This window comes from Coregonus lavaretus, assembly GCF_964263955.1.
Source record: "Coregonus lavaretus genome assembly, chromosome: 28".
Taxonomy (NCBI): Eukaryota; Metazoa; Chordata; class Actinopteri; order Salmoniformes; family Salmonidae; genus Coregonus; species Coregonus lavaretus.
In genome coordinates this window covers 32,379,729-32,394,648 of record NC_140015.1, presented here as the reverse complement: position 1 = coordinate 32,394,648, position 14,920 = coordinate 32,379,729, and the positions used below count along the sequence as shown (strand labels likewise).

At 42.8% G+C, this 14,920-nt stretch overlaps 1 protein-coding gene across 1 annotated transcript in view; it reads left to right on the top strand.

The window, feature by feature from the left end:
• LOC311103435 (nuclear GTPase SLIP-GC-like) overlaps positions 1–14,920 on the top strand; it is a 48,783-nt gene that overhangs the window by 23,515 nt on the left and 10,348 nt on the right. Inside the window, exons 10-16 of the mRNA XM_084145001.1 lie at positions 7,614–7,808; positions 7,936–8,111; positions 8,220–8,325; positions 8,413–8,506; positions 12,570–12,691; positions 12,792–12,968; positions 13,083–13,258. Of these exons, the coding sequence (XP_084001127.1) occupies positions 7,614–7,808; positions 7,936–8,111; positions 8,220–8,325; positions 8,413–8,506; positions 12,570–12,691; positions 12,792–12,968; positions 13,083–13,258 (1,046 nt within the window). The remainder of the gene's footprint in view (positions 1–7,613; positions 7,809–7,935; positions 8,112–8,219; positions 8,326–8,412; positions 8,507–12,569; positions 12,692–12,791; positions 12,969–13,082; positions 13,259–14,920) is intronic.

Below are 14,920 nucleotides of genomic sequence, written 5' to 3'. Positions count from 1 at the left end.
TGGTGCAGCTGTAGAACTTTTTGAGGATCTGAGGACCCATGCTAAATCTTTTCAGTCTCCTGAGGGGGAATAGGCTTTGTTGTGCCCTCTTCACGACTGTCTTGGTGTGTTTGGACCATGATAGTTTGTTGGTGATGTGGACACCAAGGAACTAGAAGCTCTCAACCTGTTCCACTACAGCCCTGTCGATGAGAATGGGGGCGTGCTCATTCCTCTTTTTTTTCCTGTAGTCCACAATCATCTCCTTTGTCTTGGTCACGTTGAGGGAGAGGTTGTTATCCTGGTACCACACGGCCAGGTCTCTGACCTCCTCCCTATAGGCTGTCTCATCGTTGTCGGTGATCAGGCCTACCACTGTTGTGTCGTCGGCAAACTTAATGATGGTGTTGGAGTCGTGCCTGGCCATGCAGTCATGGGTGAACAGGGAGTACAGGAGGGGACTGAGCACGCACCCCTGAGGGGCCCCCGTGTTGAGGATCAGCGTGGCAGATGTGTTGTTAACTACCCTTACCACCTGGGGGCGGCCCGTCAGGAAGTCCAGGATCCAGTTGCAGAGGGAGGTGTTTAGTCCCAGGATCCTTAGCTTAGTGATGAGCTTTGAGGGCACTATGGTGTTGAACGCTGAGCTGTAGTCAATGAATAGCATTCTCACATAATAATATTTATTATAATAATATGCCATTTAGTCCAGGTGGGAAAGGGCAGTGTGGAGTGCAATAGAGATTGCATCATCTGTGGATCTGTTGGGGCGGTATGCAAATTGGAGTCGGTCTAGGGTTTCTGGGATAATGGTGTTGATCTGAGCCATGACCAGCCTTTCAAAGCACTTCATGGCTACAGACGTCAGTGCTACAGGTCGGTAGTTATTTAGGCAGGTTATCTTAGTGTCCTTGGCCACAGGGAATATGGTGGTCTGCTTGAAACATGTTGGTATTACAGATTCAGTCAGGGACATGTTGAACATTTCAGTGAAGACACTTGCCAGTTGGTCAGCACATGCTCAGAGTACACGTCCTGGTAATCCATATGGCCCTGCGGCCTTGTGAATGTTGACCTTCTTAAAAGTCTTACTCACATCGGCTACGGAGAGCGTGATCACATAGTCATCCGGAACAGCTGGCGCTCTCATGCATGCTTCAGTGTTGCTTGCCTCGAAGCGAGCATAGAAGTGGTTTAGCTCGTCTGGTAGGATTGTGTCACTGGGCAGCTCGCGGCTGTGCTTCCCTTTGTAGTCTGTAATAGTTTTCAAGCCCTGCCACATCCGACGAGCATCAGAACCGGTTTAGTATGATTCAATCTTAGTCCTGTATTGACTCTTTGCCTGTTTGATGGTTTGTCGGAGGGCATAGCGGGATTTCTTATAAGCGTCCGGAATAGAGTAAGGCTCCTTGAAAGCGGCAGCTCTACCCTTTAGCTCAGTGCGGATGTTGCCTGTAATCCATGGCTTCTGGTTGGGGTATGTACGTGTGGTCACTGTGGGGACGACGTCATCGATGCACTTATTGATGAAGCCAGTGACTGATGTGGTGTACTCCTCAATGCAGAATCCCGGAACATGTTCCAGTCTGTGCTAGCAAAACAGTCCTGTAGCTTAGCATCTGCGTCATCTGACCACTTTTTTATTAACCGAGACACTGGTGCTTCCTGCTTTAGTTTTTGCTTATAAGCAGGAATCAGGAGGATAGATCTATGGTCAGATTTGCCAAATGGAGGGCGAGGGAGAGCTTTGTATGCGTCTCTGTGTGTGGTGGTCTAGAGTTTCTTTTCCTCTGGATGAGCATTTTCCTGTTCACTTATGGCCTTATACAGCTCATTGAGTGCAATCTTAATGCCAGCATTGGTTTGTGGTGGTAAATAGACAGCTATGAAAAATATAGATGAAAACTCTCTTGGTAAATAGTGTGGTCTACAGCTTATCATAAGATACTCTACCACAGGCGAGCAAAACCTCGAGACTTCCTTGGTATTTGATTTTGTGCACCAGCTGTTGTTTACAAATATACACAGACCGCCATCCCTTGTCTTATCGGAGTCAGCCGTTCTATCTTGCAGATGTAGTGTATAGCCCGCTAGCTGTATGTTGTCCATGTCGTCATTCAGCCATGACTCGGTGAAACATAAGATATTACAGTTTTTAATGTCCCGTTGGTAGGATAACCGTAATCTTAGGTCGTCTACCTTATTTTCAAATGATTGAACATTGGCTAATAGGATTGATGGAAGAGGCAGTTTACTCGCTCGCCTTTGGATCCTTACAAGGCACCTCGACCTACGTCCACGATATCTCTGTCTCTTTCTCCTTCGAATGACGGGGATTTGGGCCTTGTCCAATACGAGGTGAGTAATCGCTGTCCTGATATCCAGACGCTCTTTTTGGTTATAAGAGACGATGGCAGAAACATTATGTACAGAATAAATGACAAATAACGCGAAAAAACACACATAATAGTATAATTGGTTAGAGGGCTGTAAAACGGCAGCCATCTTCACCGGCGCCATCTGATCTCAGTGGTTGTAGAGGTTGCAACAGGTCAGTACATCAAGAGTAAATGTCACTTGGCTTTTCATAGCCGGGCATTTAGAGTCAAACTTGTCGTACATATATTTGGAAACTACGGTCACAGTAATCAGAATACTTAGCACCGTAACCACCGCCCGTTCGGAGTAAGAAACCAATGAATGTATTTACGTGTTTGCCGCTCGTCTATCTCTGTTGACCCAAGCCCTCTTGGAAAGACTGGGTCTTCGCTCAGCTCACTTGTAAGGCTCTGATTGTCCACCAGAGCTCACAATGTCCTTCTTTGTAGCGCTTCTCTGGTAGTGAAGTGTTTGTTAGAACAAATACAGCAATGGTTCAGATGCACCAATAGTTGTCTGAGATGGGATTCTCCTTTCTTCCCACCACGTGTCTTTAGTCAAAGTTCTAGACTACTTTACATGTACATATGCGGACTGCCAATGTGTTTTGGTCTAGTGAGTTTATCTTCTTCACCTCGTGTTGAAATTCAAAGTTCTAACCATTTTCAACCGTGTAGCCACTGGTCTTTCTGGTCTAACCATTTTGTAACGTTTAGCTCACGCTTCACGTCTGCTGGTCTGCTGGTCCAAAGTTCTAACCAGTCTAAACGTGCAGTCGCCACTCTCACGTTTTCTGGTCTTAGGTAAATTTAGTTACCAAGGCTTTTTATCCTCGGGTAAAAAGGGGGCGTTCCATCATGCTCCCTTGGGGCGTGGTTACTGACTGGGCAAAGTTTATATGAAAAACGATTATCTCATTAGAAGACTAAAATCACATTCCTATCTTCACCAAAATATTCTCATACTTAATAATATATTTTATACAACATTTAGATGTAAACTTGATAGATAGAATATGTACACTTTCCGAGTTACAGTTATTTATTGATACCATCCTTAATGACATCACTAAATAATAAACAATATGACATGATTATTCTTTAGATCCCCACTGACCATTCTTAACATTCGGATGATAGAAATAAATGTTCCAATTATCACTTTTTTGGGAAAAAGGTTTTGGCGGCAAAAGTCTCTCTCTACACAAAGGCCTTATTTTCTCAATACTAGAGTTCTCTCCTGCTTAAATTTACGACCCAGTGTTAAGTTGCCCTTAACAAGGTCCCCAGGACCAGTGGAGGTCAGAGTTGGGCTCAATTCAGAATTTTATTGAGAATGCCTCATACTGTAAATTCCAATTCTATTCTTGAATTTTAATTGAAGTAGTATTTTTTTTTTTTATAAAGTAAAAATTTAACAGGATACAGAATTTAAATTCGAATGAAAGGAAATATAATTTAATTCAGTGAAATTAAATTAAATGAAAATACTTATTATATTCTATATTAGGTGTAGTCTATACAAATATACATATTGTACATAAAACATTAAACATGTTGTTATATACTGTACATGCATATACACTGAGTGTACAAAACATTAGAAACACCTTCCTAATATTGAGTTGTTTGCCCTCAGAACAGCCTCAATTCGTCTGGTCCATGTTGACTCCAATGCTTTCCACAGTTGTGTCAAGTTGGCTGGATGTCCTTTGGGTGATGGACCATTCTGAAAACCCCAGCAGCGTTGCAGTTCTTGACTCACTCAAACCGGTGCGCCTGGCACCTACTACCACACCCCGTTCAAAGGCACTTAAATTTTTTTGGTCTTGCCCATTCACCCTCTGAATGGCACACATACACAATCTACTGTATGTCTCAATTGTGTCAAGGCTTAAACATCCTTATTTAACCTGTCTCCTTCCCTTCATCTACACTGATTGAAGTGGATTCAACAAGTGACATCAATAAGGGTGTCACGATCGTTGACACATGATGAAGCGGACCAAGGCGCAACGTGATAGGCGTACATACTTTTATTAGTGTACACACAACGAACCAAAACAATAAACGATACGTGAAGTCCTAGGTAAATACACAAACCTTCCGGAACAAGAGCCCACAATAAACTAGTGCCAAAAGGCTGCCTAAGTATGGTTCCCAATCAGAGACAACGAGAATCAGCTGCCTCTGATTGGGAACCACCCTGGCCAACATAGAAAACTAGAACTAGAACACAACATAGAAAAGAACACATAGAAACTCCACACCCTGGCTCAACATATAAGAGTCCCCAGAGCCAGGGCGTGACAGTACCCCCCCCCCCCCAAAGGCGCGGACTGCGACCGCGACAACCAAACCCAACAGGGGAGGGGCCGGGTGGGCATTCCGCCTCGGAGGCGGATCCGGCACCGGGCGTGACCACCACTCTTTCGCTACTCCCCCGTAGCGCCCCTGGTCTGGTCTGGCCCCGCTGGCCGGAGCTGGACTGGACACCGGTGGAGCGGATTGCTCAGGCTCTGGTGTGGAGCAGCACGGGATGTGCCGGACTGACGACGCGCACCACTGGCTTGGTGCGGGCAGGAACAGGCCGGACCGGGCTGGCGACGCGCACCACTGGCTTGGTGCGGGGAGCAGGAACGGGCCGGACCGGGCTGACGACGCGCACCACTGGCTTGGTGCGGGGAGCAGGAACAGGCCGGACCGGGCTGGCGACGCACACCACTGGCTTGGTGCGGGGAGCAGGAACAGGCCGGACCGGGCTGGCGACGCGCACCACTGGCTTGGTGCGGGGAGCAGGAACAGGCCGGACCGGGCTGGCGACACGCACCACTGGCTTGGTGCGGGGAGCAGGAACAGGCCGGACCGGGCTGGCGACGCGCACCACTGGCTTGGTGCGGGGAGCAGGGACAGGCCGGACCGGGCTGGCGACGCACACCACTGGCTTGGTGCGGGGGGCAGGAACAGGCCGGACCGGGCTGGCGACGCGCACCACAGGCTTGGTGCGGGGAGCAGGAACAGGCCGGACCGGGCTGGCGACACGCACTACAGGCTTGGTGCGAGGGACAGGAACAGGCCGGACCGTACTGGGAACACACACCACTGGCCTTGTGCGGGGATCAGGAACGGGCCGGACTGGACTGGTAACACACCCCAGTACCTCTCGCCGTGCCTCTACACTCTCCTTCTCCCTCGTGACCAGTGGCCCCCGTAACCTGGCGGCCTCCTCTGCAAACCTGCCGAACCGCTCTATCGCGGCCTCCCGCTGCCTCGCCGTCCACGGTGTGAGCCCCCCCCCCCTAAAAAAAAATTGGGCTTGTCTCTCCCCCGTGAACATGGCCTCCATGGCTCTCGCCAGACTCTCACTCTTCTCCTCCCACGTCCATCCTCTCTCCTCGTCACGCTGCTTGATCCAGTCGAGGTGGGATCTTCTGTCACGATCGTTGACACATGATGAAGCGGACCAAGGCGCAGCGTGATAGACGTACATACTTTTATTAGTGTACACACAACGAACCAAAACAATAAACGATACGTGAAGTCCTAGGTAAATACACAAACCTTCCGGAACAAGATCCCACAATAAACTAGTGCCAAAAGGCTGCCTAAGTATGGTTCCTAATCAGAGACAACGAGAATCAGCTGCGTCTGATTGGGAACCACCCTGGCCAACATAGAAAACACAAACTAGAACACAACATAGAAAATAACACATAGAAACTCCACACCCTGGCTCAACATATAAGAGTCCCCAGAGCCAGGGCGTGACAAAGGGATCATAGCTTTCACCTGGATTCAACTGGTCAGTCTATGTCATGGATAAAGTGTTCTTAATGTTTTGTACACTCAGTGTATATTTGGCTATTCTAAGCACTAAGGTTAAAATAGTATATTAACATTGTTTCCAGAGAAAAGTTATATATTCTTTGGTATATGGAAGTGTGACCTGTCAGATTCAATGAAACTCTCATGTTCTATGACTGAATGGAATTTCTTTGAATTGCACTGAATTAAATTCTACTTCCTGTCAAACAAAAATGTGGATTCTACATCCTGTGTGGTGTGGACAATTTAATTCTAATTTCAACTCATGAGTTGAATGGGAGTCAATTCCAAATTCCATATTGCATTCTCTCTGTTGTTCATCCAGTTAAGCCTGTACTCGATTTACATTCAAATAGAGCTCTTTGGCTAAACGTTACCTGACAACAAAGCATATGTTTAATCTCGAGGAACTCAGTTTACCAGACGTCAAGTGAAATGTGTCCCTCGCTATCAAATAAACATCCGAATCCAACTTTTCTCCAAACCGCACCATATTCCTGCCAAGTTAGACAGTGGGCTGCCGTTAGACCAAGCATTTCATGCGAGACTTCCTACCCCAAAACCTACAACTGTTTACACAGCAGGAATATGGTGCGGTGTGGACAAAAGTTGGATTCAGATGTTTACTTGAAAGCGAGGGACACATTTCACTTTACGTCTGGTAAGTAGAGTTCCTAGAGATTAAACATATGCTTTTGTTGACAGGAAACTTTTTTGGGGGGTGAAGCCGGCTATATTGTGGTAGGGTTATTTGCGATGCACAACTCAGGGAGTACAACCAATACACAGACTCCTGATGTTGTGTCCAAAAGCTACAACTTTACCTAGTACCAGGACATTTTAGGCAAAAACCTGGTTGCCTCTGCCAGGAGGCTGAAACCTGGCCGCAAGTGGCACTTCCAGCAAGACAATAACACCAAGCACACATCAAAATATACAAAGAAAATATTTATTGGCCACAAAATGAACATTTTGCAATGGCCATTCCAGTCTCCGGACTTGAAACCCATTGAAAACCTGTGGTTTGAATTAAAGAGGGCAGTCCATAAGCGCAGACGAAGGATATCAAGGATCTGGAAGGATTCTGTATAGAAGAATACTCTAAGATCCCCCCCCCCCCCAATGTGTTCGCCAACACATAAAACATTTTAGAATTTTAACCCCTACATTTTTTATATATTTTTATATTACTTGTTAAACAAAATCTCTTTCTCTAAACAATTGTAAAATATTATAATTTCCACATTATTTTGTTTGCATACAATATAGCTCATCTTTATCAAAGGTGTCAATAATTTAGAACCCCACTATGTATGCCATGTTTCGCTTCGAAAATAGTCCTGTTTGAGGGCAATATTCTGGAAATTAAACGTTTTCTGTTTTCATTGAAGGCAATTTCTGTTTTGATAAATGAAATTATTTTAATTTTAGGCAGAAGAACTCTCTAGAGAACTTTCGCCTTACTTACGGAGTGGCGTACTGAGTAACAAACAACAATATTGGCCGCTTGTGAAGTCTGTGACCATCAAGATACCAAATGTCAAAGACCTTCTGGAGCACATTGTGCTGATTGATCTTCCTGGCAATGGAGACTGCAACAAGAGTAGAGATGAGATGTGGAAATCTGTAATTATTAGAATTTATTATCATTTCATACACTGCATTTACAACTACAAACAAATTAATTTACCTAACCCTGTAATTTACTTATACACTTGTAGTTGAGATGCAAAAAAAATTAATACTTCTTCAGGTTGTTGGGAGATGCACCACTGTGTGGATTGTGAGTGAAATTAATCGACCAGTGTCAGAGAAGGAAGCTTGGGAGATCTTAGAGAAAAGTGTCAGCTACTTGGGACATGGTGGACAATGTCGAAGCATCAGCTTCATCTGCACAAAAACGGACAACATCAATGTGGATTCTGACATGTAATACTAAGCACTTTTGTTAACATTACACCAACTATCATTTTTACAGCTTGAATAAATGTTGACTCAGAATTCATGTTGACAGACACAAGCATAATCTCATTTTAGGAACAAAGAAGATGTCAAGAAAAAAAAACGTGACAGTATATTGAGCAGAAATAAGGTTGCCAAGGAAAAGTTGAATGAGAAATTCAACAAGCAAATTAAAATCAAGGTAAATTACAGAGCCATAATTTAATGCTTTGAAATAAATATTTCTTTATTTTATTTGTGCTCTTACTTTCTCTCACCAACCTTTCAGGAACAATTCAACATTGACAAGGACTTTTTCCAAGTTTTCACTGTGAGTTCCAAGCAATACTGGAAGAAGAGTGTTTTACAGCCAGAAGACACAGGTACAGTAGAGGTCTTCCATCAATCTGCCACAGAGGCAACGGCAGTAAGACATATCACACTGGGCACAAACTGGTTTAATCCATGCTGTTTCAACATAATTTGTCAACGTATTGTGAACTGTAATCTACGCGTAAAATACATTGGATTTGCAAAAAGGTGAGGGTGAAATTTCAACCACAGGATTATGTCATCATGTTAACCTATTTTCAACGTAGACAAATCTACCTTTGAAACAACGTCAGATCTTCAACGTTATATCCACTATTAGAAAAAAACAACAGGCTGGTCAGCACCTCCTACTGGAAAGTTGATCTATCTACATCTATCCCTTTGGTCTCCCATCCAGGGTTTTAACCAAGCCCAGCTTTGATATCTGTCACTGACTATAACCAATTTGCTACCAAGATAATGTTTGTTGAGGGATCTCTACACATTTAAAACTAAATAAGTTCATTGTTGCTATTTTTAAAAGTCATTCCAAATTGTAGGTTCAACAGAGCAACTTAGGGTGTGTTCATAAATTCAATCTGGAGTGCCAGAGTACGCTCAGAGTGCGCTCTGGGCTTTCGTAAATGAAAGTAAATCTCACTCTGACCATTTTACTCGCCCTAGCAGAGCTGGTTAGGGTGTGTTCATGTTATCCAGAGCGTTGGTGACTGAAACTGTGCTGTTGGCAACAATTGAATTATGCTTTTTTGCCGACGTTTACTGACACCGGCCATATTCAATGGGTGATGAGCGTTCGTAAATTAATCAGTTATTCTGTGCTCTGGCACACTCAGACGACAGTGCTCTGAAATCGGAGTAAATAGCCACCCTTAAATGTAATCATACTTGATCAATGTAATCATATGTCATCAACTATGCTATTTAAGACTATATAGCATTTTCAAACGGTCATCAACAGCTATTGTTTCAATTTAACCCAGGATTAAAACAAATAGACAAAACATATAGGCCTATAGTTTTTCAAGCTTTGGTTGATTTCAAATGTAATTTGAGTTAGTCAACAATGGATATGTTGGATTCACGTCTCCAACAACCAAAAATCCATATTAAGGACTTAGCTAGTGGCACAGATGGAAATATCCAAGCAGTGGATACATCGCCTTCAAATATTGATATTAAGTTGCATAGACTACCAAATACAATTCAATATCACTTTTGTAGATCAGTAAATAGCCTATTAATAACTTGTAAACTAGTTAAAGGCCAAATGCAGTCAAAATGATGTTTTTTATATCATATTGTACAACAGCTGATGAAACTAACACAGTAAAAGTCAAAAAAATAATTATGAGTGTAATTCCCTGATAGTTGCTGGTTGAAAATACAATCTACACAGGAACTTCTAATCAGCTGGTTTGCATGGGCGGGAGTTTCGGCTTTCCATGTTGACCTCACCATGCACTAAATTGGTTAATAGACATTGCTTGGCTGGTCTGAAGAGACAGTGGATTGCGCAGTCAGATGGAACAGAGTAAATAGGCATTTTAATGTCATAGATAAAGTAAAGATGTGGTCAATTTAGGGCTGTCAATGTTAACGCGTAATTTTTTTTGGACGCAGTTAATCGCATCTCTTTTAAGCACAACACACAATGCGCTTTGCTGTGCTGTGCTGTATGCTCTCAGTCTCGACAGCTAGCAGCTGTTGTAGAGCTGCCTGTCTCTCTTGTGGTGCTTAAACATCCACTATGCATGGAGCTTTGAACAACAATTTCGAAGGAAAACTTACAGAAAGTTAAACTATTAACACATTCCCAGGCGTTTCTTTAGATAACAGCAAAAACTTAATTTGCCCAGAAATAGCTAGTGTAACGGGGGTCAGTGTGCTGCCAGCTAAAAGATACCAATTGGATGGCTCCATCTGCAACATTTCAAGCTAGCATAGTGCGCTTGCAGCACATTCTTAACTTCGTTTCACTAGTAGCTAGTTATGCTAATGTTAGCTAGCTAGCTAACCAAATGAGAATTCCATGGCTGAATGCCTCTAGATTCAACTCTAATTTCCCACAATGATTTTGATCAGAACAGGACATCCATTCCATTTAGCTACTGTTTTTGTTGTAGTTCTCAGGTCAAAAGATTTAAGCAAATGATCCCAATTCTAGTATTAGCAGCTTGTGAGTTCATGTTGAGTATCCTGGACACGTAGCCTAGGCTAGATCTAATAGCTGTATGATATTTTACATGAACTCAGACCTGGCTGATCTGTTGTTATTTCATTTTCTTAGAATATAGTTTATTTGGGGTTTCTACCTACAACCCAATGTGATGTTTTTGAAATTGGAACATCTTTAATTAGGGTCCAATTTGAACAATTTCTATAAATACGATTAACTCAATGATTTTGTAAAATGATTTGACAGACCTACACTACCGTTCAAAAGTTTGGGGTCACTTAGAAATGTCCTTGTTTTCGAAAAAAATAAATAATAATTGTCCATTAAAATAACATCAAATCGATCAGAAATTCAGTGTAGACATTGTTAATGTTGTAAATGGCTATTGTAGCAGGAAACGGCTGATTTTTTTATGGAATATCTACATAGACGTACAGAGGCCCATTATCAGCAACCATCCAAGTTTATCATTTTAAAAGGCTAATTGATCATTAGAAACCCCTTTTGCAATTATGTTACAGCTGAAAACTGTTGTGCTGATTTAAAGAAGCAATAAAACTGGCCTTCTTCAGACTAGTTGAGTATCTGGAGCATCAGCAATTGTGGGTTCGATTACAGGCTCAAAATGGCCAGAAACAAATAACTTTCTTCTGAAACTCGTCAGTCTATTCTTGTTCTGAGAAATTAAGGCTATTCCATGCGAGAAATTGCCAAGAAACTGAAGATCACGTACAACGCTGTGTACTACTTCCTTCACAGAAAAGCGCAAACTGGCTCTAACCAGAATAGAAAAAGGAGTGGGAGGCCCTGGTGCATAACTGAGCAAGAGGACAAATACATTAGAGTGTCTAGTTTGAGAAACAGATGCCTCACAGGTCCTCAACTGGCAGCTTCATTAAATAGTACCCGCAACACACCAGTCTCAACATCAACAGTGAAGAGGTGACTCCGGGATGCTGACCTTCTAGGCAGAGTTGCAAAGAAAAAGGCATATCTCAGACTGCCCATCTTCTTTTTTTTGCTTTTCTTTCAAAAACAAGGACATTTCTAAGTGACCCCAAACTTTTGAACGGTAGTGTAGTTCTGTAGCGACTTTTACTTCGAAAATTACATTCCAATGATGCAATGAATGGTTTCGTAAAGATTTCAAGAATGCCTATCTATAATCAAGTAAAGTGTTAATCGAGTGTGTGTGTGCGTCTACATTTCAATGTGGTTTGGTAGTTTGGTGAACCACACTTGCGTGTCTCTATGTATGAGTATTCAGTTAATTTGTTGTACGTGTGTGTGTATGCGTGTGTCTATGTCTATGTCTGTGCATGTGTGTACATTTCAATGTGTGCTTGTGAGTGTGTCTATGTAAGAGTATTCCCGTATGATGTACATGAGTTTGTTTGCGTTGTAATTGGCAGTGGGTGGTGGTATGTGCATCAAAATGAGGGAAGTAGTACAAAGAACCATAGGTATGTTGTTTGGTAAAGTTAATACATTATTCATAAAAAAAGTTGTTACTCAAATAAAAAATAAAAAAGTTAACCAGTGTTCTTACATTAACCATTGTTTCATACCCTGACATCATGTCACTGTCCTCCAAGATTAAGTTCCCAATACACATTTGGATGCCCAACGTTCTATGGTAAAGTAATCAAAGCCTGTATCCTGTGACTTTGATATGGACCTCATTTAATTTGAAATAACTTTATATGTGCCTACCTGGAAGCAAAAGGGTTCTACCTGGAACTAAAAATGGTTCTTCAAAGGGTTCTCCTATAGGGACAACCGAAGAACCCCTTTGGGTTCTAGATAGCACAGTTTAGGTACCCTTTAATACAAGACATGTTTAGCCAAGAGTGTTCATCAGTGTAGTCATGCAGACCACAATTGCTCCACTAAGACATACATTGCTGAAAACCTCTCTTTAAATTAACATGTTTCAGAAATACCCAAACTTCAGGAACTTCTCAGAAATCTCAATGATCGTCGCACAAAGATTTCAGATTATGTTTCTGGAGCCTATGGGATACTCTCTCTGATACAAGGAGCCAACAACAGTGACATGGTATTGTACTTCCAGCAGAACAAAATGATTTCTTCCAGTGTATATACCTCTTTCGTGTAAATAACTGTAGTATATTAAAAGCTTTGAGTTTGGATTTCAGACAGACAGCAAAGAAGAGGTGTGCCAGGTTCTGGAAAATAACCTGAAAGAGGGGCTCAAAACCATTGGTCAATCAATGGATGAGGCTTATGAGGCTTTTGAACAATGCCTCTCACTAGGAGTTCAACAGTCAGTAGACTCATGTGAGAAAATTGCCAAGGATAAAGTGATAGAACCAGTAAGTCACAAATGTACACATATTGAAGATATTAGTAACAAATTAGGTTGTTGGAAAATAATTGATGCTGTGTGTTGTAAAAAGCCTATAACATGTTTTACATTTTGTTTCTAGAAAGGGAAAAAAGGCAGTGGGTATCATAAGGTATTGAAGACCTTATGCAAGAATAACGGAGTTTACAAACCAATCAGAAAAAAGGGACAGAAAAGGCCAAGTGAAAGAAACCTTAATGACAGTTTGGCCTCATGTATGAGAGGTCTCAGCAATGAAACATTCAAGAAATATTTCCCGTGAGTTACCTTTTATTTTTTATAATATCAACAGTTATAAGATCAACAAAGAAAATAATAACTAACACAATGTTGTTGCCAGTATCTATTTTGTTCATTACGCTCAGGCTACGTATCGGCCTCTGGGACTATTGGGCGTTCTTGCTCAGACAAGGCTACTTAGGCTACTTGCTTACTCATTTTGTCTTCCAAGAAGAAGAAAAGTGACAATAGTGTGCATTCCAATGGTTCCTGCATGAACGCCCCCTAATGGTTTTCTTTGAGACTGTGGTCCCAGCTATCTTCAGGTCATTGACCGGGTCCTGCCGTGTAGTTCTGGGCTGATCCCTCACCTTCCTCATGATCATTGATGCCCCACGAGGTGAGATCTTGCATGGAGCCCCAGACCGAGGGTGATTGACCGTCATCTTGAACTTCTTCCATTTTCTAATAATTGCACCAACAGTTATTGCCTTCTCACCAAGCTGCTTGCCTATTGTCCTGTAGCCCATCTCAGCCTTGTGCAGGTCTACAATTTTATCCCTGATGTCCTTACACAGCGCTCTGGTCTTGGCCATTGTGGAGAGGTTGGAGTCTGTTTGATTGAGTGTGTGGACAGGTGTCTTTTATACAGGTAACGAGTTCAAATAGGTGCAGTTAATACAGGTAATGAGTGGAGAACAGGAGGGCTTCTTAAAGAAAAACTAACAGGTCTGTGAGAGCCGGAATTCTTACTGGTTGGTAGGTGATTAAATACTTACAGTGGGGAGAACAAGTATTTGATACACTGCCGATTTTGCAGGTTTTCCTACTTACAAAGCATGTAGAGGTCTGTAATTTTTATCATAGGTACACTTCAACTGTGAGAGACGGAATCTAAAACAAAAATCCAGAAAATCACGTTGTATGATTTTTAAGTAATTAATTTGCATTTTATTGCATGACATAAGTATTTGATACATCAGAAAAGCAGAACTTAATATTTGGTACAGAAACCTTTGTTTGCAATTACAGAGATCATACGTTTCCTGTAGGTCTTGACCAGGTTTGCACACACTGCAGCAGGGATTTTGGCCCACTCCTCCATGCAGGCCTTCTCCAGATCCTTCAGGTTTTGGGGCTGTCGCTGGGCAATACTGACTTTCAGCTCCCTCCAAAGATTTTCTATTGGGTTCAGGTCTGGAGACTGGCTAGGCCTCTCCAGGACCTTGAGATGCTTCTTACGGAGCCACTCCTTAGTTGCCCTGGCTGTGTGTTTCGGGTCGTTGTCATGCTGGAAGACCCAGCCACGACCCATCTTCAATGCTCTTACTGAGGGAAGGAGGTTGTTGGCCAAGATCTCGCGATACATGGCCCCATCCATCCTCCCCTCAATACGGTGCAGTCGTCCTGTCCCCTTTGCAGAAAAGCATCCCCAAAGAATGATGTTTCCACCTCCATGCTTCACGGTTGGGATGGTGTTCTTGGGGTTGTACTCATCCTTCTTCTTCCTCCAAACACGGCGAGTGGACTTTAGACAAAAAAGCTCTATTTTTGTCTCATCAGACCACATGACCTTCTCCCATTCCTCCTCTGGATCATCCAGATGGTCATTGGCAAACTTCAGACGGGCCTGGACATGCGCTGGCTTGAGCAGGGGGACCTTGCGTGCGCTGCAGGATTTTAATCCATGACGGCGTAGTG